This window comes from Kogia breviceps, chromosome X (assembly GCF_026419965.1).
Source record: "Kogia breviceps isolate mKogBre1 chromosome X, mKogBre1 haplotype 1, whole genome shotgun sequence".
Lineage (NCBI taxonomy): Eukaryota > Metazoa > Chordata > Mammalia > Artiodactyla > Physeteridae > Kogia > Kogia breviceps.
Window position 1 is genome coordinate 66,087,665 of NC_081330.1, and position 27,800 is coordinate 66,115,464.

General features: G+C 36.7%; 1 protein-coding gene across 1 annotated transcript in view; it reads right to left on the bottom strand.

Annotated features, from left to right (window-relative positions):
- LOC131748107 (putative P2Y purinoceptor 10) overlaps positions 1-26,756 on the bottom strand; it is a 62,261-nt gene extending 35,505 nt beyond the window's left edge. The window contains 1 exon segment of the mRNA XM_067023164.1: positions 26,677-26,756. Coding sequence (XP_066879265.1) covers positions 26,677-26,693 — 17 coding nt within the window. The 5' untranslated portion in view covers positions 26,694-26,756.
- Between the last annotated feature and the right edge of the window lie 1,044 nt (positions 26,757-27,800).

Consider the following 27,800-nt stretch of genomic DNA (forward strand, 5'->3'; position numbering starts at 1 on the left):
ATTGGAGCACCTCAATACAAAAAGCAAATGCTAACAGCCATAAAAGGGAAAGTGACAGTAACACAATCATAGTAGGGGACTTTAACACCCCACTTCCACCAATGGACAGATCATCCAAAATGAAAATAAATAAGGAAACACAAGCTTTAAATGATACATTAAACTAGATGGACTTAATTGATATGTATAGGACATTCCATCCAAAAACAAGAGAATATACATTTTTCTCAAGTGCTCATGGAACATTCTCCAGGATACATTGTATCTTGGGTCACAAATCAAGCCTTGGTAAATTTAAGAAAATTGAAATCATATCATGTACATTTATCAACCACAACACTATGAGACTAGGTATCAATTACAGGAAAACATCTGTAAAAAATATATACACATGGAGGCTAAACATTACACTGCTTAATAACCAAGAGATCACGGAAGAAATCAAAGAGGAAATTCAAAAATACCTAGAAACAAATGACAATGACAACACGATGACCCCAAACCTATGGGATGCAGCCAAAGCAGTTCCAAGAGGGAATTTTATAGCAATACAATTCTACCTTAAAAAACAGAAACATCTCAAATAAACAAACTAACCTCAAACCTAAATAAATTGGAGAAAAAAGAACAAAAAAACCCCAAATTTAGCAGAAGGAAAGAAATCATAAAGGTCAGATCAGAAAGAAATGAAAAAGAAATGAAGGAAATGATAGCAAAGATCAATAAAACTAAAAACTGGTTCTTTGAGAAGATAAACAAATTGGTAAACCATTAGCCAGACTCATCAAGAAAAAATGAAGAAGACTAAAATCAATAGAATTAGAAATGAAAAAAGGGAAGTAACAACTGACATTGCAGAAATAGAAAGGATCATGAGAGATTACTACAAGCAACTCTATGGCAATAAAATGGACAACCTGGAAGAAATGGACAAATTCTTACAAATGCCCAACCTGCTGAGACTGAACCAGGAAGAAATAGAAAATATGAACAGACCAATCACAGCACTGAAACTGAAACTGTGATTTAAAATCTTAGAACAAACAAAAGCCTAGGACCAGATGGCTTCGCAGGAGAATTTTATCAAACATTTAGAGAAAAGCTTACGCCTATCCTTCTCAAAATCTTCCAAAAGATAGCAGAGGGAGGAACACTCCCAAACTCTTTCTACAAGGCCACCATCACCCTGATACCAAAACCAGAAAAAAATGTTGCAAAGAAAGAAAACTACAGGACAATATCATTGGTGAATATAGATGCAAAAATCCTCAACAAAATACTAGCAAACAGAATCCAACAGAACATTAAAAAAGGATCATTCACCATGATCAAGTGGGGTTTATTCCAGGAATGCAAGGATTCTTCAATATACTCAAATCAATCAATGTGATACACCATATTAACAAACTGAAGGAGAAAAACCATGTGATCATCTCAATACATGCAGAGAGAATTTTGACACAATTCAAAACCCATTTATGATAAAACCCTGCAGAAAGTAGGCACAGAGGGAACTATCCTCCACATAATAAAGGCCATGTATGACAAACCCACAGCCAACATCATCCACAATGGTGAAAAATTGAAACATTTCCACAAAGATCAGGAACAAGACAACTCTGCCCATTCTCACCAGTCTTATTAGAAATAGCTTTGGAAATTTTAGCCACAGCAATCAGAGAAGAAAAAGATATAAAAGGAATCCAAATCAGGAAAGAAGAAGTAAAACACTCATTGTTTGCAGATGACATGACACTAGGCATAGAGAATCCTAAAGATGCTACCTGAAGAGTACTAGAGTTAATTAATGCATTTCGTAAGGTTGCAGCATACACAATTAATGCACAGAAACCTCTTGCATTCCTATATACTAATGATGAAATCTCTAAAATTGAAATTAAGAAAACACTCCCATTTACCCCTGCAACAAAAAGAATAAAATATCTAGGAATAAACCTACCTAAGAAGACAAAAACCTGTATGCAGAAAATTATAAGACATTGAAGAAAGAAATGAATAATGATACAAAGAGATGGAAAGATATACCATGTTCTTGGATTGGAAGAATCAACATTGTGAAAACTCCTCTACTACCCAAAGCAATCTACAGATTCAATGCAATCCCTTTCAAGTTACCACCGGCATTTTTCACAGAAGTAGAACAAAAAAATTCACAATTTAACTGAAAACACAAAACACCCCAAATAGCCAGATATTTTGAGAACGAAAAATGGAGCTGGAGGAATCAGGCTCCCTGATTTCAGGGTATACTACAAAGCTGCAGTATTTAAGATAGTATGGTCCTGGGAAAAAATGCAGAAATAAAGATCAATGGAACAAGATAGAAAGCCCAGAGATAAATCCACGCACATATGGTCACCTTATCTTTGATAAAGGAGGCAAGAGTATACAGTGGAGAAAAGACAGCCTCTTCAATAAGTGGTGCTGGAAAAACTGACAGATACACGTAAAAGTATGAAATTAGAACACTCCCTAACACTGTACACAAAAATAAACTCAAAATGGGTTAAAGACTTAAATATAAGGCCAGACACTATCAAACTCTTAGAGGAAAACATAGGGAGAACACTCTATGACATAAATCACAGCAATATCCTTTTTGACCCACCTCCTAGAGAAATGGAAATAAAAACAAAAATGGGACATAATGAAACATAAACGCTTTTGCACAGCAAAGGAAACCATAGACAAGGTGAAAAGACATCCCTCAGAATGGGAGAAAATTTTTGCAAATGAAGCAACTCACAAAGGATTAATCTCCACATTCTACAAGCAGCTCATGCAGCTCAATATCAAAAAAACAACCCAATCCGAAAATGGGCCAAAGACCTAAATAAACATTTCTCCAAAGAAGATATACAGATTGCCAACAAACACATGAAAGAATGCTCAACATCATTAATCATTAGAGAAATGCAAATCAAAACTACAATGAGATATCATCTCACACCAGTCAGAATGGCCATCATCAAAAAATCTAGAAACAATAAATGCTGGAGAGGGTGTGGAAAAAAGGGAACACTTTTACACTGTTGGTGGGAAAGCAAATTGATACAGCCACTATGGAGAACAGTATGGAGGTTCCTTAAAAACTGCAAATAGAACTACCATACGACCCAGCAATCCCACTACTGGGCATATACCCTGAGAAAACCATAATTCAAAAAGTGTTATGTACCAAAATGTTCTTTGCAGCTCTATTTACAATAGCCAGGACATGGAAGCAACCTAAGTGTTCATCAACAGATGAATGGATAAAGAACATGTGGCACATATATACAATGGAATATTACTCAGCCATAAAAAGAAACGAAATTGAGTTATTTATAGTGATGTGGATGGACATGGAGTTTGTCATTCAGAGTGAAATAAGTCAAAAGGAGAAAAACAAATACCGTATGCTAACACATATATATGGAATCTAAGAAAAAAAAATGTCATGAAGAGCCAAGGTTTAGGACGAGAATAAAACACAGATCTACTAGAACATGGGCTTGAGGATATGGGCAGGAGGAAGGGTATGCTGTGACACAGTGAGAGACTGTCATGGACATATATACAGTACCAAACATAGGGTGGATAGCTAGTGGGAAGCAGTCACATGGCACAGGGAGATCAGCTAGGTGGTTTATGACCACCTAGAATAGTGGGATAGGGAGGTGGTAGGGAGGGATATGCAAGAGGGAAGAGATATGGGAACATATTTATATGTATAACTGATTCACTTTGTTGTAAAGGAGAAACTGACACAGCATTGTAAAGCAATTATACTCCAATAAAGATGTTTAAAAAAACTGAAAATAGAATTACAATATGACCCAGCAATCCCACTACTGGGCATATACCTTGAGAAAGCCGTAATTCAAAAAGAGTCATGTACCGAAATGTTCACTGCAGCTCTATTTACAATAGCCAGGACATAGAAGCAACCTAAGTGTCCATCAACAGATGAATGGATAAAGAAGATATGGCACATATATACAATGGAATATTACTCAGCCATAAAAAGAAACGAAATTGAGTTATTTGTAGTGAGGTGGATGGACCTAGAGTCTGTCCTACAGAGTGAAATAAGTCAGAAAGAGTAAAACAAATACTGTATGCTAACACATATATATGGAATCTAAGAAAAAAAAAAAGGTCATGAAGAACCTAGCAGTAAGACGGGAATAAAGACAGAGACCTACTAGAGGATGGACTTGAGGATATGGGGAGGGGGAAAGGTAAGCTGTGACAAAGTGAGAGAGTTGTATGGACATATATACACTACCAAATGTAAAATAGATAGCTAGTGGGAAGCAGCCACATAGCACAGGGAGATCAGCTCGGTGGTTTGTGACCACGTAGAGGGCTGGGATTGGGAGGGTGGGAATGAGGGAGATGCAAGTGGGAAGAGATATGGGAACATATGTATATGTATAACTGATTCACTTTGTTAGGAAGCAGAAAATAACACACCATTGTAAAACAATTATACTCCAATAAAGATGTTAAAAACAAAAACAAAAACATCTTTAAGGCAGAGTTGAGGTTTTCCTGAAGAAAGTCTGCCTTTGGACAGTAGCTGTAGCTTGTCTTCAAGCCAACCCTTTCTGACACCCTGACCTATTATTGCTTAGCCAGCCCCCAAAATCAGATAAACAATTTATTGCAATGTATATCTTAATTTGTATCTCCAACTGGTTCTAGTTCACTGGTTGAACCTTATCCGATAATGGAAGTGGTTCTAGAGGAACAACAACTTAAGGATACATTTCTGAATTGCCTCTGGGTTTTTTGAAATTGATTCCCCAATCCAATTAGAATTAAGTGTATTAATAACTTTTTTCAGTGTTAAAGAGGCAGTGTAGGTCTATGGCATAATATGGCAATAGAGATACACAAAATATTACCATTGGATGCTCCTAATCAAATCCTTACATAAGTTGAGTGTCTGGGTGACCATTCACTTATTCCCTTAGAACATTTTAGTCAAGCTAAAGAGTATAATGGATTTCGCTGTTTTTTTTTAACTGTGGTAAAAGAACTGGCAAAAAAAACACGTTAGTTCCTTGCTTCAAATTTGCAGCTCAAGTTTTATATTAATGATCACACAGCCTCTTTATCTGCCCAGAAATAAACCCCCATCTTCTCTGGTCACAGAGCTGAGATATTTAAGACAAAAACAGTTCCAACCTGCAATTGGCTAAATTACAACACAAATTAGGTCCCCAGCCTTACAGGGTATCTTCTATTAAAGTGAGTTATTGATTGGTAAGGAATGGGACCATATGAGCAGAACCCAATGAGGTTTGGAACATCAAACCTCTATATTCTGCTGAATCTTTTTTCTAGTAGAAGAAGGCCCTCTATCCTTCCCTGAGGATGTTACTTCCCTTTTTAACTGAAGAATCTGTAATATCCTCCCTAGGGTAGTTGTCTTACAAGGCACTGCTAATTCTCTACAGGACCTACCTCAAAACTCTTATTTGCTTCCACATCTATAACTAAACTCAATTCCTAACAGGAGCCAAAAGATGAGGTACTAAATGTGACCCGTGAAAAGGTATGATACACACCAAAATAATTGCATAGTTTTCCTAACTGATATGGGAAATGTGTGGAAATTGATCTTAAGTGTGTGGAATAATCACTGAAGAAATGTAAAGTTGTATCAGGCTGAATGTATTGGTAAGGATCCACTAAACAGAGATTCTAGATTAGATTCAAAGTTTTAGCTTGAGAAGTTAGAAAGAACACTAAGAATTTGGTTGGTTGGTCAGTTGGTTTGTTGGTTGGCATGAATCCAATAGTGATCTACACTAAATTAAGGTGAAATGCTAAATTGCCTTCGTGTACTGTAGAGGAAGGAATCCAAAAGGCTTAAGGAGATTAGAATGTTAGAGTGGATTTATCATATAAAACTTGCTCACCCACTCTAGGAGAGTCCAGAAGACCAATCTTTTACTATACCTATGAGAAATACATGTGTGAAGGAAGCCCCAGCATTCATGAAGAGCTCTATCATTGTTCTTTGTGTCAGGGACCAAGTTACAGCACTTAATTGCCAAGAAGGTGGCCATGGTTAACATAATGGAGAATAGAGTCAAAATGGTAATCAGAATATTTTGATTCACAGGAACATATGGTGTTGGCTAGTTGATTGTGATGTCTCTGGAAAAGAAATAGATGGGCAGTCTATGCAATTCTTACTTAATCGGCATAAACCGAGAAATAAAATAGTTCTAGGACTGGTGAACAGAAATCTAACTTAAGCTACCAAAACAAAGTTTCAGGGCCACACAATGCACTCCCATACTTGAACTTATTTATAAACCCAGAATTCCTTGAATGAAGAAGGAGCCAAGTCCCCTTGAAGAATAATCTTTCTAAACTGCCCAAAATTTATATTCTTAGTCTTTCTCCAAGCCTTCCCTAAAGGGACATATAGCCATTTAAAAAAGTGACTGTGAACTGAGGAAAATGAAATAATCATACCTTTCAGGGATTGTTAGATACTGACTCTGAAATGACACTCATTTCAGTATACTCAAATTGTCACTGTGGTCCAACAATCAGAATAGGGGATTATGGAAGTCAGGTGATCAATGGGATTTTAGCTCTGGTTTATCTCACAGTGTGTTCAGTAACTTCCTAAACACATCCTATGGTTATTTCCCCAGTTCTGGAATGTATTATATAATTAAAATAGACATACAGCAACTGACAGAATCTCTATATTGGTTCCCTGACCTTTGAAGTAGGAAAACCCAACTGGAAACCACTAGAACTACCTCTACCTAGAAAAATAATCAAAAAGAATATAATTCCTGGAGGGACTGAAGAGATTAGTGCCACCACCAACGATTTGAACGATGTAGGAGTGATGATTCCTACCACACCCCCATTTAACTTGCCAACTTGGCCTGTATAGACAACAAATGCATGTTGAAGAATGATAATGTATCATCATAAACTTAATCAGGTGGCAGCTCCATTTGCAACTGCTATTCCAAATGCAGTTTTGTTGTTTGAACAAGTAGCACATTTGCTGGTACATATGTATCTCTCCTGAGCTGGCAAATGCTTTTTTGTTGATACCTGCTCGTAAAGACCACTGGAAGCAGTTGCTTTCAGCTGGCAAAGCCGGAAAATACCTTCTGTCCTATCTCAGGGGTAAATCAATTCCAACTTCATCATAGTTTAATCCACAGAGATCTTGATCACCTTTCCCTTGCACAACATTAGGTATATCATGCTTGTCCATTACATAGATGATACTATGCTGGTTGGATATGGTGAGTAGGAAGTAAGAACTGCTCTAGACATGACAGTAAGACACTTGCATGTCAGAAAGTATAAATAAATTCTACAAAAATTCTGAAGGCTTCTACTCTGTGAAATTTCTAGGAGTCTAATGGGGTTGGGCATTTTTGAGATATCCCTTCTAAAATGAAGAATAAATTACTATATCTGCTCCCTACTACCACCAAAAAGAGACATAACACCTAGTTGACCCTGCTGAATTTTAGAGGCAACATATTCCACATTTGAGTGAGCTACTTTAACCCATTTACTGAGTGACCCAAAAACTACTAGCGTTTAGTGGGGTCCATAACAAAGGAAGGCTCTTCAATAGGCCCACACTGCCATGCAAGCTGCTTTGCCATTCAAGCCATATGATGGAGCAGATCAGATGATACTTGAAGTGTCAGTGGAAGGTAGAGATGTTGTGTGCAGCCTTTGAGAAGATTCTTATGGAAGAATAAAAGTGCCAACCCTTAGAATATGGAGTAAAACCCTGTCTTCCTCTAAGAATAAATACTGTTCATTTGAGAAACACCTTTTGGCTTAATACTAGGCCTTAATAGAGACTGAACACTTAATAATGGGTCACTAAGTTACCATGCAACCTGATCTGCCAATCATAGATTGGATGGTATATGGCCTTCCAAGCCATAAATTTGGGCGTGCACAGCAGCATTACATTATCAAATAGAAATGGTGTACAGGAGACCAAGTTCAGACAGGTCTTGAAGGCACAAGTAAGTTGCATGAGGAAGTGGCCCAAATGTCCATGCCCTTAATCCTGCCACATTATCCTCTCTCTCGTATTCCACACCTATGGCCTCATGAAGAGTTCTCTACGACAAGTTCACTGAGAAATAGAAAACTCAGGCTGGGTTTACAGATGGTTCTACATGTGCAGGCACCACCCAAAGTGGTCAACTGCAGCATTAAGGCCCTTTTCTGAGACATCCCTGAAGAAGTATAGTGGAGATAAACCCTTCCATAGGCAGAACTCAAATGGTGCACCTGGTTATTTATTTTTCTCAGAAATGGAAGTGTCCAGAAGCATAAGTGTATATCTATTCATATACTGTGGCCTATAGTTTGGATGGATGCTCACAGATTCAGAAAATAAAAAAAGCACAATTGGAAAATTGGTGGCATTGAAGTGTGGGGAAGAGATACCTGTATACAACTCTCAGAATGGGTTAAAAATGTGAAGATATTTGGGTCCCATATGAATGCTCACTGAAAGATAACCTCAGTAATGGAAGATTTTGATAATCAAACATAGAGGATGACAGTTTTTTTGGATACTAGTCAACATCTTTCACCAGCTACATTAGTCATTGTACAATTAGCTCATAAACAAAGTGACTGTGATGTCAGAGATTGAGGTTATATATGGGCTCAGCAACATGTGTTTTCACTCTGCAAGACTGACCTGGCTATAGTCAGTACTGACTGCCAAATTTTCCAGCAACAAAGACCAATACCAAGTACCTGATGTGGTATCATTATTGGGATGATGAACCAGCTACCTGGTGACAGGTATATTACATTGGACAACTTCCTTCATGGATGGGGAAACATTTTCTTCCTGTTGGAACAGACATTTACTTTTGATATGGATTCTCCCCCACCCTCACCTCGCATGAAATGCTTTTTTCAAAACGATCATCTGTGGACCTCCAGCATACGTATCCACTGTGATTTTATTCCACACAACATTGTTTCTGAGCAGGGAACTCACATCAGAACAAAACTGAGTAGAAAAACGGGTCCATGTTCACAGTATTCACTGTTTTTTACTATGTTACCCATCATACTAAAGCAGCTGGTTTGATGATGTTTTTGAGGTGAAATGACCTTTTGAGACTCAGTTACAGCACCAGGTAGGTGGCAACCTTGCAAAGCTGAGACTATGTTCTCCAGGAGCTGGTAGGTACTCTAAATCAGTGTCTTGGTTGTTTCTTTCATAAGCCAGGATCTATGGGTCCAGAAATCAAGAGGTGGAAATGGGTGTGACTCCTCTCATTATTACCCACAGTAATACAGTACAATATTTTAACCTCTCATCCTTTCACCTTTAGGCTAGTATGTTCTAGAGGTTTTGCTTCCAAAGGGAAGAATGCTTCCAGCAGAAGACACAGGAATGATTCTACTGAACTGAAAGTTGATCCTGCCACTTGGGTACTTTGAGCTCTTCAAGTCTCTGAATCAACAAATAAAGAGAATTACTGTATGACTGAAATGATGGATTCCAATTACAGAAGGGATTTTGGATTGTTACTACAAAATGGATGTAAGGAAGAGTATATGGGTGTAAGGAACAAGGTGTCTTTATTACAGAAGATTCCTTAGAAAGTCTCTAAGTGCTACCATGTCCTGTGAGTAAAGACAATGGAAAACTACAAGAACCAAATTCAGGTAGGACTGCCAAAAGCCAAGAACATACAAGAATTAAGATTTGAATTCTCTACCAGGCAAAGGACCATGACAAAATGAAGTGCTTTCTGGGGAAAAATGGAAATGCAGGCCCCAAACTGTATAAACCAATTTTTGCAAATAACCCCTCTCTCTCTCTCTTTCTGTCTCTCTGTCTCTGTCTCTCTGTCTCTTTCTGTCTCTCTCTGTGTCTCTCTCTGTCTCTGTCTCTGTCTCTGTCTCTGTCTCTGTCTCTCTCTCTCTCTCTGTCTCTCTCTCTCTCTCTCTCTCTCTCTCTCTCTCTCTCTCTCTATATATATATATATATATATATATATATATATATATATATATATATCTTACTGGTTCTATTTCTCTGGTTGAACACTGAAATATAGAGTCCCGTAACTCACACAATATACAAAAAACTTACCTAAAAAATGATTATAGACATAAATGTGAGAGCTAATGCTATAATACACTTAGAAGAAGTAATCAGAACAAGTTTTGTGACCCTGAGTTAGGCAATGGTCTCTTAGATACAATGCCAAAAGCACATTCAAAAAAATGATAGACAAAAATATATAAATTGGACCTTATCAAGAATTAAAAAATGTAAAAAACCTTTGTACTTCATTGTAGACACTGTAGACATAAAAGCCTAACAAAAAATACTAGGGACAATTTTATGCACTTAAATATGAAAACGTAGGAGGCTTTCCAAGATGGTGGAAGAGTAGGAAGACATGGAGTTTGTGACTCCTCACAAACACCTCAATACACTTACAAATGGAACAATTCTCATAGAGCAACTGCTGAATACTAGCAGAGGACCTCAAACACATGAAAGGACAAGATCCCCATGTAACTGTGCAGGATGAAAGAAAAAAGAAGGGGAAAGAAAGAGGAGAGGAAACAGGACTGGACCTGAAGGTGAGGAGAGGTTCCTGCAGCTGGGGAAGCCCCCTCACCAGCATGGAGATCAGCTGGGACAGAAGGGGAATTTGGGGGGCTCGGGGAAGAGCCCAGCAACCAGTCTTTGGCAGGCAGGACAGAGTGAGACCCACACAGGTGGTCTGTGCAAAATACTTGCTTGCCCCAGCCCAAGAAGAGTGTCCACTGGTGTGCACAGGGGATGGGTGCTGGAACGTGGGGTTTGGAGAGCAGACCTGGAAAGGGGACTGCTGTTGGCTGTGAGGAGACAGCCTGAGGGGATGGGAGTGAGGAGCTTCTCAACCAGGAATGCTCATGGTAGAAGCCTGGACCACCATAGGAGTGAAGTGCTATTGTTGAGTGGCGTTCAAAGGGCAGGGCCGCCATTGCAACCTCTCTCCTCATGTGCTGGCCCCTGACACCACAGGCACTAGGGAGGGCTCCTGACAGAGCCAGCTCACACATCTCTGCTATCACCTCCCACATCCCCACCAACCTGGGTGATGTACCTGCCCTGATTGCTGACTGACCGTTATGTGTGTTCCAATCCTTACCCCAACACCCTCCTGCCTGGGTGGTTGTCTGCCCCCAATCCAGCCTGAGGTGCTCATATGTTCCAATTGCTACCATGGCATCCTACCACCTGGGTGGCCTGCTCCCCCAAATCACCGCCTCACCTCCTTCCTGCCTGAGGTGCTCATGTGTTCAGGCAACTTCTGAAGCAGACTCCAGTGGAAGGAACATATGCAGAGGTGGGGCTAAAACCACAGCTGAGCCCCAAGGGCCCATGACTAAGAAAGAAGACTTGAAACCTCTCCTTGCTACCTTGTGAATCATGGAGTTACACTTCTGCTGATGGCATCATAAATTCAGCGACTGTGAAACATCCCAAAGAACAAGTGCTCCTGCAACTAGGACAGCTCTAACTTTAGCAGCTGTGGGCTTTGTGGGCACATACATGTGAGGGTTGGGCCATGTCAGAGTCTGAGCTGCCTCCATAGCTCCCACAGTGGGTCAAGGTGCATGACTACTGCAGTCCTGGGACCTGACCTCAGTGGATCTGCATTGGTGGCCTGGTGCAAATAACACCTGAGAGTCACCAGGGCAAATTTCTGGCATACCCACAGTTAAGGAGGGACCAAGAGCAGTGCCAAAACAGTGTACATTGTAAGCCCACATAACCAGTGAAAGGAGACACAACAGAACACCCTCACAGGTGAGCAGCTCCAGAAGAGGAATACTCAGTGGCTTCTCTCCCAGTGGGAATGCCTTAATAATGCCCTCCTCATACTGCAGATAAGAAATTCAGCTAAAAAAGAGATCTGGGGCCTCTATTTGAACAACTAGGGGGCAGACTCCAACCCCAACAGGACAATGACAACTACAGAGCAAAGGGGAAGCCCCAATCAATATCCAGGGCAGGCCCCGGTCACCATAACACAAATCAAACACCCTGTCAAGGGGATAATGGAGCAATTCTCTGGAGCAACCTCACCCACCAGGGGGCAGACACCAGAAGCCAGAGGAACTATGATCCTGCAGCCTACAGAAAGGAGAATACAAACACAGTAAGTCTGACAAAATGAGAAGACAAAGAAGTATGTTGCAGATGAAGGAACAAGATAAAAACCTACAAGAACTAAATGAGGAGGAGATAAGCAATATACCTGAAAAAGAATTCAGAGTAATGGTAGTAAAGATGATCCAAGATCATGGAAAAAGAATGGAGGCATGAATGGAGAAGAACAAAGACCTAGAAAAACTGAAGAACAAACAAACAGAGATGAACAATACAAGAACTGAAATAAAAAATACACTAAAAGGAATCAATAGCAGGGAAACTGAGGCAGAAGAATGGAAAACTGACCTGGAAGATAGAATGGTGGAAATCACTGCCAGGGAATAGAATAAAGAAAAAAGAATGCAAAGAAATGAGAAGAGTCTCAGAGACCTCTGGGACATTATTAAATGCACAAACATTTGAATTATAGGGGTTTCAGAAGAAAAAGAGAAAGGGCTTGAGAAAATATTTGAAGAGATTACAGTCAAAAACTTCCCTAACATGGGAGAGGAAATAGTCACCCAAGTCCAGGAAGTGCAGAGAGTCCAATACCGGATATACCCAAGGAGGAGCATGCCAAGACGCATATTAATCAAATTTTAAGAAATTAAATACAAAGAAAAATATTAAAAACAACAAGGGAAAAGCAAAAAATAACATACAAGGGAATCCCCATAAGGCTACCAGCAGATTTTTCAGCAGAAACTCAGCAGGCAATAAGGGAATGGCATGGTATATTTAAAGTGATGAAATGGAAAAGCCTACAATCAAGAATACTCTAACCAGCAAGGCTCTCATTCAGATTCAACAGAGAAATCAAAAGCTTTACAGACAAGCAAAACTTAAGAGAATTCAGCTCCACCAAACCAGCTTTACAACAAATGCTAAAAAAAAAAAAACTTCTTTAGGAAATAAACACAAGAAAAGTGAACAACAGAATAAGGGAAGAAAAAGATCTATAAAAACAAACCCCAAACAATAAAGAAAACAGCAATAGGAACATATGTATCAATAATTACCTTAAATGTAAATGGATTAAATACTCCAACCAAAAGACACAGATTGGTTGAATGGATACAAAAATAAAACCCATGTATATGCTGTCTACAAGAGATCCACTTCAGACCTATGGACCCACACAGACTGAAAGTGAGAGGTTGGAATATTCCATGCAAATGGAAATCAAAAGAAAGCTGGAGTAGCAATAGACTTTAAAATAGACTTTAAAGTAGACTTTAAAATAAAGACTGTTACAAGATACAGGGAAGGACACTACATAATGATCAAGGGATCAATCCAAGAAGAAGATACAACAATAGTGATTATTTAGGCACCCAACATAGGAGCAACTCAATATATAAGGCAAATGTTAACAGGCATAAAAGGGGAAATCAACAGTTACACAATAATAGTGGGGTAATTTAACACTCCAATTACACCAATGAACAAATCTTCCAGAAAGGAAATTAGTAAGGAAACACAAGCCTTAAATGACACATTAGACCATATAGACTTAATTGATATTTATAAGATATTGTAACTGCAATCAGCAAAAATACACTTTAATCTCAAGTGCACACAGAACATTCTCCAGGATAGATCACATCTTTGGTCTCAAATCAAGCTTCAGGAAATGTAAGAAAATTGAAATCATATCAAGCATCTTTTCTGACCACATTGCTATGAGATTAGAAATCAATTACAGGAAAACAAAACTGTAAAAAAGACAAACACATGGAAGCTAAACAATATGTTACTAAATAACCAGTGATTCACTGAAGAAGTCAAAGGAGAAATTTAAAAAATACCTAGAGACAAATGACAATGAAAACAAATGATCGAAAACCTATGGGATGCGGCAAAAGCAGTTCTAAGAGGGAAATTTATAGCAATACAATCCTACCTCAAGAAACAATAAAAATCTCAAATAAACAACCTAACCTTCCAACTAAAGCAATTAGAAAAAGAAGAACAAACGAAAAACCCAAACTTACTAAAAGGAAAGGAATCATAAAGATCAGATCAGAAATAAATAAAAAAGAAATGAAGAAAACAACATCAAAGATCAATAAAATTAAAAGCTGGTTCTTTGAGAAGATAAACAAATTTGATAAATCTTTAGCCAGACTAGTCAAGAAAAACAGGGAGAGGGCTTAAATCATCAAAATTAGAAATGAAAAAGGACAAGTTACAATGGACACAGCAGAAATACAAAGGATCATAAGACTACTACAAGCAAATACACACCAATAAAATGGACAACCTAGAAAAAATAGACAAATTCTAAGAAAAGTACGACCGGCTAAATCTGAACTAGGAAGAAATAGAAAATATGAACAGAACAATCACAACTATTGAAATTGAAACTGCGATTAAAAATCTCCCAAAAAAACAAAATATTCAGAAGCAGATGGCTTCACAGGTGAATTATATCAAACATTTACAGAGGAGTTAACACCTACCATTTTGAAACTCTTCCAAAAATTTGTAGAGGAATGAACACTCCCAAGGTCCTTCTACGAGTCTACCATAACTCTGACACCAAAACCAGAAAAAGATTTCAAGAAAAAAGAAAATTATCAGATGGTATCACTGATTAACAGAGATGCAAAAATCCTCAACAAAATACGACCAAACGGAAGCCATCAACACATTAAAAGGATCACACACCATGATCAAGTGAGATTTATTTCAGTGATGATATAAGAATTTTTCAATATCCACAAATCAATCAATGTAATACACCACATCAACACATCAAAGAATAAAAACCATATGATCATCTCATTAGATGCAGAAAAGCTTTTGACAAAATTCAACACCCATTTATGGTAAAAACTCTCCATAAAGTGGGCATAGAGGCAACCTACCTCAAAATAGTAAAGTCCATATATGACAAAACCCCAGCAAACATCATTCTCAATGCAGAAAAGTTGAATGCATTTCCTCTAAGATCAGGAACAAGACAGGGATGTCCACTCTCACCACCATTATTCAACATAGTTTGGGAAGTCCTAGCCATGGCAATCAGAGAAGCAAAAGAAATAAAAGGAATCCAAACTGGAAAAGAAGAAGAAAAACTGTCACTGGTTGCAAATGACATGATACTGTACATAGAAAACCCTATAGATGCTACCAGAAAAATACTAGAGCTAATAAATTAATTCAATAAAGTTTTAGGATACAAAATTAATGCAGAGAAATCTCTTGCATTCCTATACATTAACAATGAATAATCAGAAAGAGAAATCAAAGAAACAATCCCATTTATCATTGCATCCAAAAAAATATACCTAGGAATAAACCTATCTTAAGGAGGCAAGGGAACTATACTCAGAAAATTGTAAGATACTGATGAAAGATATAAAAGATGACACAAACATTTGGAGACATATACCATTTTCTTGGATTGGAAGAATCAATACTGTGAAAATGACTATACAGTAAGTCCCCTACATACGAACCTTCAAGTTGCAAACTTTCAAAGATGGGAACATGAGTTTGCATGCCAGATGAAGGAAGTTAATTCACATGTCTGGTGTACATTTTCATGTGTGTGCATCCTCTACAAGTGGTTGTGCTTTTGTGTTCTTTACTGTATAGTACTGTATAGGGTACAGTAGTACAATATCTTTATTTCAAGCCCAGGATATCCAGAAGAAAGCATAAAAACATTGGTGATGTAGCTGGTACTGGTAAGAAACACCAGGATTGTAAGCCCAGAGAAAGTAAGAAGAGAGACAAGAGGAAGAAGAAGTAACTGTAGAACTGAAGAGATTCACAGTTCAGGAAATGGCAAGGGGATTTTCTTAATTTGAGGAGGCACTGTTAGTTTTTGAGGCACAGGACCTGAAAATAGATTGGTTATAGAAGGTTACAGCAGCTCTTCAGAAAGCAGTCTATTGCTACAATGTCATCTATAATGAGAAAAAGAGTTACTATCCAGACATCACTGGATCATTTTTTCAAGAGGGTAGATAGAATTGAATCCAGCAAGGAACCAGAACCTGTGTCATCAACATCAGGCATGAGTGAAATTGCAGTTTGCCCTCCATCTCCTACTGCTGATGATCCTTCAGCTCTACCATCTCCCACCTCCTCTCCCTCCTCCAGTCAGTAACACTTCTTGCCTGTTCATTTGATGCCAGCCCCTGTATGCCAGCTGTTGTACTGTACTACTGTACTATCAAGGTACTGTACTATAAGATTAAAAGTGTTTTTATGTGTGTTTGTTTTTTATGTATTATTTGTGGGAAAAGTATTACAGTACAGTACTATATAGCCAATTGTGTTTGTTGGGTACCTAGGCTAAGTTTGTCAGATTTATGAACAATTGTACTTACAAACATGCTCTCGGAACACAACTCGTTCATATGCAGGGGACTTATTGTACTACCCAAAGAAATCTACATATTCAGTGCAAACCTGATCAAATAACCAATGACATTTTTCACAGAATTAGAACAAAAAATTTTACAAGTTGTTTTGGAACACAAAAGACCTTGATTAACTAAAGCAACCTTGAGAAAGGAAAGTACAGCTGGAGGAATCAGGCTCCCTGATTCAGACTATAATACAAAGCTACAGTCATCAAAATAGTATGATACTGGCACCAAAACAGAAATATAGATCAATGGAACAGAAGAGAAACTCCAGAGATAAACCCATGCACCTGTGGCCACCTAATCTGTGAAAAAACAGGCAAGAATACACAATGGAGAAAAGAAAGTCTCATCAATAAGTGGTGCTCGAAAAACAGGACAGCTACATGTAAACAAATGAAAGTAGAACACCCTCAACACCATGCATGAAAATAAACTCAAAATGGATTAAAGACCTAAATGTAATGCCAGATACTATAAAAATTAGTAGTGGAAACATATGCTGAGCATTCTCTGACATAAATATCAGCAAGATCTTTTTTGATGCAACTCCTAGAGAAAGAAAAATAAAAATAAATAAATGGGACCTAATTAAACTTAAAATCTTTTGCACAGCAAAGAAAACCATAAAGAAAATGAAATGACAATCCTCAGAATAGGAGAAAGTATTTGCAAACGAAGCAACCAACAAGGGATTAGTCTCCAAAATATATAGACAGCTCATGCAGCTCAATATAAAAAAAAAAAACCCAAACAACCCAATAAAAAAAATGACAGACAGATGGCCTAAAAGCACATGAAAATATGCTCAGCATCACTAATTATTAGAGAAATGCAAATCAAAACTACAATGAGTTATCACCTCACCAGTCAGAATGGCCATCTTCAAAAAGTCTACAAACAATAAATGCTGGAGAGGGTGTGGAGAGAAGGGAACCTTTCTACACTGTTGGTAGGAATGTAATTGGTACAGCCACTATGGAGAACAGTATGGAGGTTCCTTAAAAATCCACAAATAGAGCTACCATATTATGCAGCAATCCCACTCCTGGGCATATATCCAGAGAAAATAATTATTCAAAAGAGTATATGCACCCCAATGTTCATTGCAGCACTATGTACAATAGCCAGGACATGGAAGCAACCTAAATGTCCTTCAACAGATGAATGGATAAAGGAGATGTTCTACACATATGCAATGGAATATTACTCAGACATAGAAGAGAACAAAATAATGTCATTTGCAGCAACATGGATGGACCTAGAGACTGTCATACTGAGTAAACTAAGTCAGACAGAGAAAGACAAATATCATATGATATCGCTTATATGTGGAATTTAAAGAAAGTGTAAAAATGAAATTATCTGCAAAACAGAAATAGAATTATAGATGTAAAAAACAAACTTATGGTTACTGGGGTAATGGGGGGAGGGATAAACTGGAAGATTGGGATTGACATATACACACTAGTATATATAAAATAGATAACTAATAATGACCTACTGTATAGCACAGGGAACTCTACTCAGTACTCTGTAATGGCTTATATGGGTAAAGAATCTTAAAAATAGTTGATATATGTATGTACATAACTGATCCACTTTAGCACAACATTGTAAATCAACTATACTCCAATAAAATTTGTTATTAGGAAAGAGTACTAGTATTAGCAAGAGATGAATTCAAAGTAAAAGTATAATATTATTGGTCTTCTCATACACAAAGCAATATAAATTCTAAGATTTCATGGACTCAGAGAATAGATAGTAAGCTTAATAAGAAACAAAATAGATCTGAAATTCTGTTATGGTAATAGGAAAGGAAAGATGGTTTTTGGCAATTTTTAGACAAAAAATAAAAGGAAGGTTTTAGCAACATAACAAATGAAATCAAGTAAATAATTGCTGTAGTTCAACATAGTTTAGCACACTTAATCTTGCACGTTTATGATATAGTTTATGTAAATCTAAAAAGCTATATAAATTGTGGAAGGAAACAACAAGTTGGTTTTATTCTCATCTATATGTAATTGCTTTGTTCAGGAAAATAAAGTCATGAGGAAAAAAATTTTGAAAACTTAGATGAAATGTACCAATTTCTTAAAAATTACAAATGACCAAACTCAGTCAAGAGAAAATATATAATCTGAATATTCCCATAGCTATTAAATAACTTGAAATTACAAAGTTAAAAACTTACAAAAAATAAAGTTTCACACCTAGATGTATTCATGGACTAATTCTACCAAACATTAAATGAAGAAATAATACAAACTCTATAAATCTGTTCCAGAAACAGAGGAAGAGAGAATATATTCCAATTCATTTTATAAGGTCAACATTTCCCTGATAATAAAACCAGACAAAGATACTACAAAAACCATAAAATACAGGTCAATATCCCTGATGAACATAGATGCAAAAATACTCAAAAAATATTAGCAAGCCATATTCAAATATACATTGAAAGGATTATATACAATGATCAAGTGGGATTTATCCCAAGGATGCAAGGATGGTTCAATACCCACAAATTAATGAACATGATACACCACATTAATAAAATGAAGGACAAAAGTAATATGATTACATTAAAAGATGCAGAAAAAGCTTTTTTCAAAATTTAACATGTATTTATGATAAAAAAACAACCTCAACAAAGTGAGTACAGAGAAAAGATACCTCAGCACAATAAAGGTCATATATGAGAAACTCACAGCTAGCATCATAGTCAATGGTGAAAAGCTGAAAGCTTTTCCTCTAAAATCAGGAAGAAGACAGGATGCCCACTCTTGCAACTTTTATTGAACATAATATATGAATTTATAGCCCTAGCAATCAGACAAGAAAAATAAATAAGAACATCCAAATTGGAAAGAAAGAAATAAAACTTCACTCTGCAGATGACAAAACCTATAAACCCCAACAAACTATTTATTAGTACTAATAATGTAATTCAGTAGAGTTGCAGGATACAAAGTTATAAACAGATCTGTAGAACTTGTATACACTAATAACAGTTTATCAGAAAGAGAAATGAAGAAAACAATCTCATTTACAATTGCATAAAAATAATAGAATACCTAGGATAAAATTTAACCAAGGAAGTGGAAGACCTGTACTCTGAGAACAATAAGACATTAATGAAGGAAACTGAGGACAAAAATAAATGGAACAATATTACATGCTCATTGATTAGGATAATTAGTATTATTAAATTGTCCATACTACCCAAGGCAATCTACAGATTCAATGCAATCCCTATCAAAACACCAGTGGCGTTTTTCAAATAACTAGAACAAATAATTGTAAAATTTGTATGGAACCACAGAAGACCCTGAATAGGCAAAGAAACATTGAGAAAGAAGAACAGAAGTGGAGGTTTCATATTCCTGATTTCAAACTATACTACAAAGCTACAGTAATCAAAACAGTATCATACTGGCAGAAAATCAGATAGATCAATGGAACAGAATAAAAAGCCACAAAGTAAGCCCATTCTTATGTGCTCAATTAATTTTCAATAAAGGACATAAGAATATTCAATGGGAAAAACAGCCTCTTTAATAAATGGTGCTGGGAAACTAGACAGCTACATGTAAAAGAATGTAACTGGCCCATTTTGTTACACCATATACAAAAATAAACTCAAAATGAATTAAAGACTTAAATGTAAGACCAGAAGCCATAAAACACCTAGAAGAAAACATGGGAAGTATGTTATTTTTTATTAGTCTTAATAATATTTCTTTGGATCTGTCTTCTTGGGCAAGGGCAACAAAACCAAATTATTTTTTTTAACTGGAACTGTGCCAAACTAAAAAAAACTTTTACACAGAAAAGGAAACCATCAACAAAATAAAAAAGAACCTATTAAATGGGTGAATATATTTGCAAATTATATATCTCATGGGGGGTTAATATCCAAAATATATAAAGAAGTCATATAACACAACATCAAAAAAGCAATCTAATTTAAAAAAGAACAGAGGACCTGAATAGATATTTTTCTAAAGAAGACATACCAATGGCCAACAGACAGTTGAAAAGATGCTCAACATCACTAATCATCAGGGAAATGCAAATCAAAACCACAATGAGTTACGACCTCACACCTGTCAGAATGGTTATCATAAAAAAGACAACAATTAAGAAGTGTTGGTGAGAATGTGGAGAAAAGAGAACCCTAGTGCAGTATTGGTGGGAATATAAGTTGGTGCTGTCACTATGGACAAAATATAGGATCCTCAAAATATTAAAAATAGAACTACCAAACAATCCAGCAATTCCCCTTCTGGGTACTTACCTTAAGAAAACAAAAACACTTGTTCAAAAAGATGTATATATGCACCCCTGGACTTCCCTGGTGGTGTGGTGGTTAATAATCCTCCTGCCAATGCAGGGGACATGGGTTCAAGCCCTGGTCCGGGAAGATCCCACATGCCACTGAGCAGCTAATACCATGTGCCACAACTACTGAGCCTGCACTCTAGAGCCTGAGAGCCACATCTACTGAGCCTGCGTGCTGCAACCACTGAAGCCCACATGTCTAGAGGCCATGCTCTGCAACAAGAGTAGCCACCTCAATGAGAAGCCTGCCCACCACAACAGAGTATCCCCCATGCACTGCAACTAGAGAAAGCCTGCATGCAGCAACGAAGACCCAATACACCCCAGAATAAATAAATGAATAATTTTTATAAAGATATAGGTACCCCTATGTTCACTGCAGCATTATTTAACTGCCAAGATATGGAAGCATCCTAAATGTCCATCAAGATATGAATAAACTGTGGAGATTTAAGAGAAGAACAAATACCGTATGCTAACACATATATATGGAATCTAAAATAAAAATGGTTCTGAATAACCTAGGGGCAGGACAGGAATAAAGATGCAGATGTAGAGAATGGACTTGAGGACATGGGGGAGGGGAATGGGAAGCTGGGATGAAGTGAGAGAGTGGCATGGACATATATACACTACTAAATGTAAAATAGATAGCTAATGGGAAGCAGCCACATAGCAAAGGGAGATCAGCTCGGTGCTTTGTGTCCACCTAGCAGGGTGGGATAGGGAGGGTGGGAGGGAGACGTAAGAGAAAAGAGATATGGGGATATAAGTTTATGTATAGCTGATTCACTTTGTTATAGAGCAGAAACTAACACACCATTGTAAAGCAATTATACTCCAATAAAGATGTTAAAATAAAAAATATATGAATAGGTAAGATTTTATATATATATATATATATATATATATATATATATATCACATATTACTCATCCAAAAAAAAGAATGAAATCTTCCATATGTGACACCTGGATCATCCTAGAGCATATTATGCTAAATGAAATAGGTCAGACAGAGAAAAACAAGTGTTATATGATATCACCTCTATATGGATTCTAAAAAACAAAACAAATGAACAAACACAGCAAAACAGAAACAGACATATAGATACAGAGAAAAATTGGTGGTTGCCAGAAGGGAGGGGATGTGGGGTTGGGAAAAATAGGCATTAAGAGGTACAAACTTCCTGTTATAAAATAAGTCACAGGGATATAATATATAGCATAATAAATATAGTCAATAATACTTTAATAATTCTGTATGGTTATAGATGGTTACTAGTTATTGTGGTGATCATTTTGTAATATATTTGATTACCAAATCACTACGTTGTATACGTGAAACTAACATAATATTGTATGTCAATTATACTTCAATTTAAAAGCAATAAAAATTGACAAAGGGCATGAATAGCCAATATCCTGAAAAGCACATGAAAAGATACTCAACATCACTCACTAGTCATTAGAAAAATGTGATTTAGAACCCCAGTGAGATATCATGGTATATCTATTAGATTGTATAAAATTAAAAATGCTAACAATAGCAAGTACTGACTAGGATTAAGAACTGGATCTCAAATGTGCTGCTGTTAGAAATGATAAATGGTACAACTAACTGGAAAACATTTTGACAGTTTTTTTGCAAAAATAAGCACGCACTTACTATATAACCTAGAAATTCCACTCTGGTATTTAAGTAAATATTGAAGAGAAATCAAGACATGTCCACAAGAAAAGGGAACCCTCCTGCACTGTTGGTGGTAATGTAAGTTGATACAGCCACTATGGAGAACAGTATGGAGGTTCCTTAAAAAACTAAAAATAGAACTACCATATGACCCAGCAATCCCACTACTGGACATATACCCTGAGAAAACCATAATTCAAAAAGATGCAAGTACCACAATGTTCATTGCAGCATTATTTACAATAACCAGGACATGGAAGCAACCTAAATGTCCATCAACAGATGAATGGATAAAGAAGATGTGCCACATATATATACAATGGAATATTACTCAACCATAAAAAGAATGAAGTTGAGTTATTTGTAATGAAGTAGATGTACCTAGAGTCTGTCATACAGAGTGAAGTAAGTCAGAAAGAGAAAAACAAATACCAGATGCTATCACACATACATGGAATCTAAAAATCCAGTACTGATGAACCTAGTAGCAGAGCGGGAATAAAGGCGCAGACGTAGAGAATGGTCTTGAAGACACGGTGGGGGAAAGGGGAAGCTTGGATGAAGTGACAGCGTAGCACTGACATATATACACTACCAAATGTAAAATGTATGGCTAGTGGGAAGCTGCTGTGTAGCAAAAGGAGATCAGCTCGATGCTTTGTGCTGACCTAGAGGGGTGGAATAGGGAAGGTGGGAGAGAGCCTCTAGAGGGAGGGGATATGGGGCTATATGTATACATATAGCTGTTTCACATTGTACAACAGAAACTAGCATGACATTGTAAAGCAATTATACTCCAGTAAAGATATTTTTTAAAAGACATGTCTACACAAAAACTTGTATATGAATTTTCATAGAAGCTTTATTTGTAATATTCTAAAGATAGAAACAACCCAAATACCCTTTCAGTGGATGAATGGATAAGCTTATTGTGGTATATACATACATTCTAATAGTACTTAGCAATATAAATGAAGCAACTGATACATACAATAACTTGCATAGGTCTCAAGGACTATTTCCTAAGTGAAAAAAAGCCAGTCTGAAATGGCTACATTTGTATAACATCCTCAAAATGATAGAATTATAGAGATGGAGAAATATCAGTAGTTACCAGAGTGTTAGGGATGGGAGGAATTTGTGTTGTAAAGTTGTAGCACAAATGTATTTTTTGCTGTTGTGGATGATGGAACACTTATGAATCTTGATTGTGGTTGTGGTTATACAAATATACACATATGATAAAATTTTATAGAATTATACATACAAACACATACAAATGAGTGCATGTAAAAGCTGACAGAATCTAAGTAAGGTCTACAGTCTAGTTAATAGTATTATGTCAATATCAGTTTCCTGGTTTTGATAATGTACTACAGTTTTTTAAGATTTTATCACTGTGGAAATCCAGGTGAAGTGTATATGGGGATGCTCTATACTATTTTTTATAACTTCTTGTGGGTCTAAAAATATGTCAAAAAAATAGTTAGAAAAGAAGTCTTCCTCCTGATATGCACTGAAGCCTAATTGGCTGGCTCCATGAAGAAACCAATCAGAAAGGACTTATCTCAGGTTTTTCATGTATAACACATTTTGGAGGAATCGTGTTATGATCTACCAAATCGTGGCTTCCCATGCTATTATTTGTCATAAATGTTGATCCACAATTATGAAATATGTTTCTGCTTGGTTTTGTTTGACATACAAATCACTATCTGGCTTTGACAAGTATAATTACAAATCTTTCAGAAGGCTCTCTGGAAAAAAAACAAAAGCAAAAAACAAAAAAAATGTGCTCATTCTGAAGCCATTGAATTGAATCTCTCATCAGAGCCAGCTCTCAGACAAGACAGTCAGGAAATCTTACTGTAAGTTCCTACCAACTCTGCAATCTCTGACTTACAGAGATGCAGCATCATTGTTGTATTCTAAAGTCAGGAAAGAAAATTTAACCGCAGGATTTTTCATAGTTATAAGTTGTTGGCTAGGTATGGAACATGTGCCTTAAACACTTCTGGTTAATAAGTAAGCAGGGTATGTGAAGTCAGTTTCCTTTCCATTACCCTGAATGTCCTCCCTTTTTGCTCCCATTGCCCTCTTTTCAATTACTTAGTACCTTCTGAAGTGCCAACTTTTCTTGTTTCAGAAAATCTAGCAGCTGACTGATAAATCTCGCTCATAAACTCATTCACTTAGACTTCTTACCACTCCCAGGAACATTTATGTTCAAGAAATAAGAATTTAGAGAGACAGTAAGTAACCTCTGAAAATAGATTACTAATAAGGGCATTTCTGGTTGGAGGCAGACACACGGGTAGAGCTAGGAGACACATCAGGTTGGGGGTGCCTCCTCCCAATCTCAAAAGAATACTTTTAATTTGTTGCCAATTTGTAAGTCTAATTCTAGGAATATGTCATCATTTAATACCCCCAGAAATTAGGGACATGTATTATTTTCCAATCTTGAGCAATAATTTTGACAAAGTGGAAAACTGTCTCTAGTCCTAGTGAATAATTTCTAGTCTTCTAGGACACCCACATTCACAACTGCAGAAAGCAAGACCTCAACACAGTCAGCCAACAGCAAACCCTCCCTCCCCGTAAGGCTCTACTAAGCACTAGATTTAGGCTAAACTTTGCTGTCAGGGATACAGAGATGATTAATTTCTCCCCCTCCCCACCAGCACCCAGTCTTAGAAACTGGTTAAACAGCCAGCCTCCTTCTCAGTCAACTTGCTTGATAGGTGGAGGAAGGGAAGAAGATTGGGAAGAAAAAACTCAACCCAGAGCTTTCAAGTCTGCTGAGGAGATATTTTCTTCATAGTCCCACCAAAGCACAATTCCTGGGGAAGATCATTTCAAGGAGCACTGCTGACCTCAGCTCTTTTGGAGGTTCCCAAAGCCCTGCAGCCGTCTAGCCTAACTGGATTTCATACATTATCTCATGTCTCAGCCACTTTGGAACTGCTTCCATGGAGGAAAACTCCACCTATACTTGTGGTCAGAGAGGTTAGGCAGAGCTGTTTTCAATATCCTACTTTATGGTGCCACTTGGCAACCATAATATGCATATGGTGTCATCCTGTGAGTCATGGTTATGTAGCCTACAGCTGTTAGTTACATTTCATTTCTGGAAAATAAAGCTAACAGTACAATAAAGTCTTTATCCTTATATTTCACTGTAAAATCTCCATTAAGCATCTTTTACTAAAAGGGAGTTTAGTGTCTCCAACTCTAACCTGGGAGAATTCAGTGTATAAAAAAATACACTGATTTGCTCATATCATGAGAAGGTATCAGTATTGCCAGATCTCACGGAGATCTTAGGTGGCTTGCACTAACTTCTCTAGGACCTATATAATTTTAACTTATTCTGAATAATCTTGCATACTTAAGAATCAAACTCCATGTGTGAAATTAACAGACTTTTTAAAGGGCAATGGCTCTTTTATTATTTCAAATAAGGAAAATGGAAGGAATTCCTTCTAAAAAGGATAGCACAGCACTTGGATTCCCTTCCTGAAATATTTCCCATGTTCTCAAATTAAAAATACATCCAAGGAAATGTTCATTGTAAATTGAGAATCATCCCCTCTGAGATTTGACAGCTGTTCTAGCTTCTATGGCTGGATGAAAATCTTTTTGTGCTATTTGAAGTTCTCATTTCAGACCCCAGAAGGCATGCATGAAAAATGTCCTAATCAAAGGAAACTGTCATATCTCATCTTATGAAAATATTTAGGCATTTAAATATGTTCACCATTTGAATGCAGCTTAATTTGGTTGACAAAACCCTGGATTTATTTTTTTTAGTTTTTTCCCCCACTGCACACACTAACAGAAATGCATTTAATCAATGACTATTGTAATTTTAACACAGATTTGTTAGAAACAGTGTTCAACTTTGGTCTCCTGGTTTATATATCAATGGCATATTGCAGAGAAAGGAGCTTTCTATCTAGACAGCCACATTTCTTTATACAAAGCATGCAGCAGTTTCAGTGAACATGTTAACCACTTAAGCTTATAAATAGATATTACCTCACTGGAGTCTCCATTCTTCATAACAATATATCCTTCAGAACTTCAAAAGATATTAGCAGATTCAGGATTACATTTTCAATGGAAGCAGCAGAAATTCACATTGTCGATTTCAATTCACAGAGATATTTAATTTAGATGTTTTAATGTATGAAAAGAAATCCAAGAACCTCACTCTTTTACCCAGATATCCTGTAGAGAACTGCAGGCTTGTACAGCTACAAAAGGAAGTAACGTAGTTTATTTAGTAAAACAGGAAGAAAAACAAAATAGTTTACCTCTAATGGGAGGTCGAATGTTAGTCATCATCACTCAGTTTAGGAAAACATTCCCCTTAGAGGATACTGTGGGCAAAGAAAATTGAAATTTTGGCTTTGATAAATTCAGAGTTTCCATGATTTGTACACTTCAATCAGGAACAGAGTATCTGACTTTAATTTGCCACATATTACCATAGTTTTCTCAGTTTATTCTGAAAGTTTAAAGTGCAAAAATCCAGCTTAACTGTTAGAATTTTACTTTGTTTTTAAAAAATAAAGTAAAAATAACTTGTAATATCTTTATAAAGCTGATCATTTTTTTAACAGAGAACATTAAACATTTTTTTAACAATAATTCCCCATTGTCTATTCATGTGTTTTGTTCCTTACCAATGACTTCTTCCTGCTTCAGAGTCTTGCAAGAAATCTACTTCTTGGAAGAAGTCATTTGTAATTCTCTGAAGACTATCAGCAGGCTATTCCATAACTTGCTAAACTTACAGAAGATATTATACTTCCAAACATCATTAGATCCCATAGATGATATGGCTGCTGTTTTTAACTAATGACATAAAGGTCGTGTGTCTTTGTTATTGTGCTTGTAAAGAGAATGTGTCAAAAATGCTCTGAACTTCTTGATATGCACACACCCATCTTACTATCATCTTTTTTCTTTCTTTCTTTCTTTCTTTCTTTCTTTCTTTCTTTCTTTCTTTCTTTCTTTCTTTCTTTCTTTCTTTCTTTCTTTCTTTCTTTCTTTCTTTCTGCTTTCTCTGTGTATGTATGAGTGCATGTGAGTCAAATATGATTTTTAGACAGGTTATACGAGCTACAAGTTTTTAAGCCATATTGAAGTATTTAGAA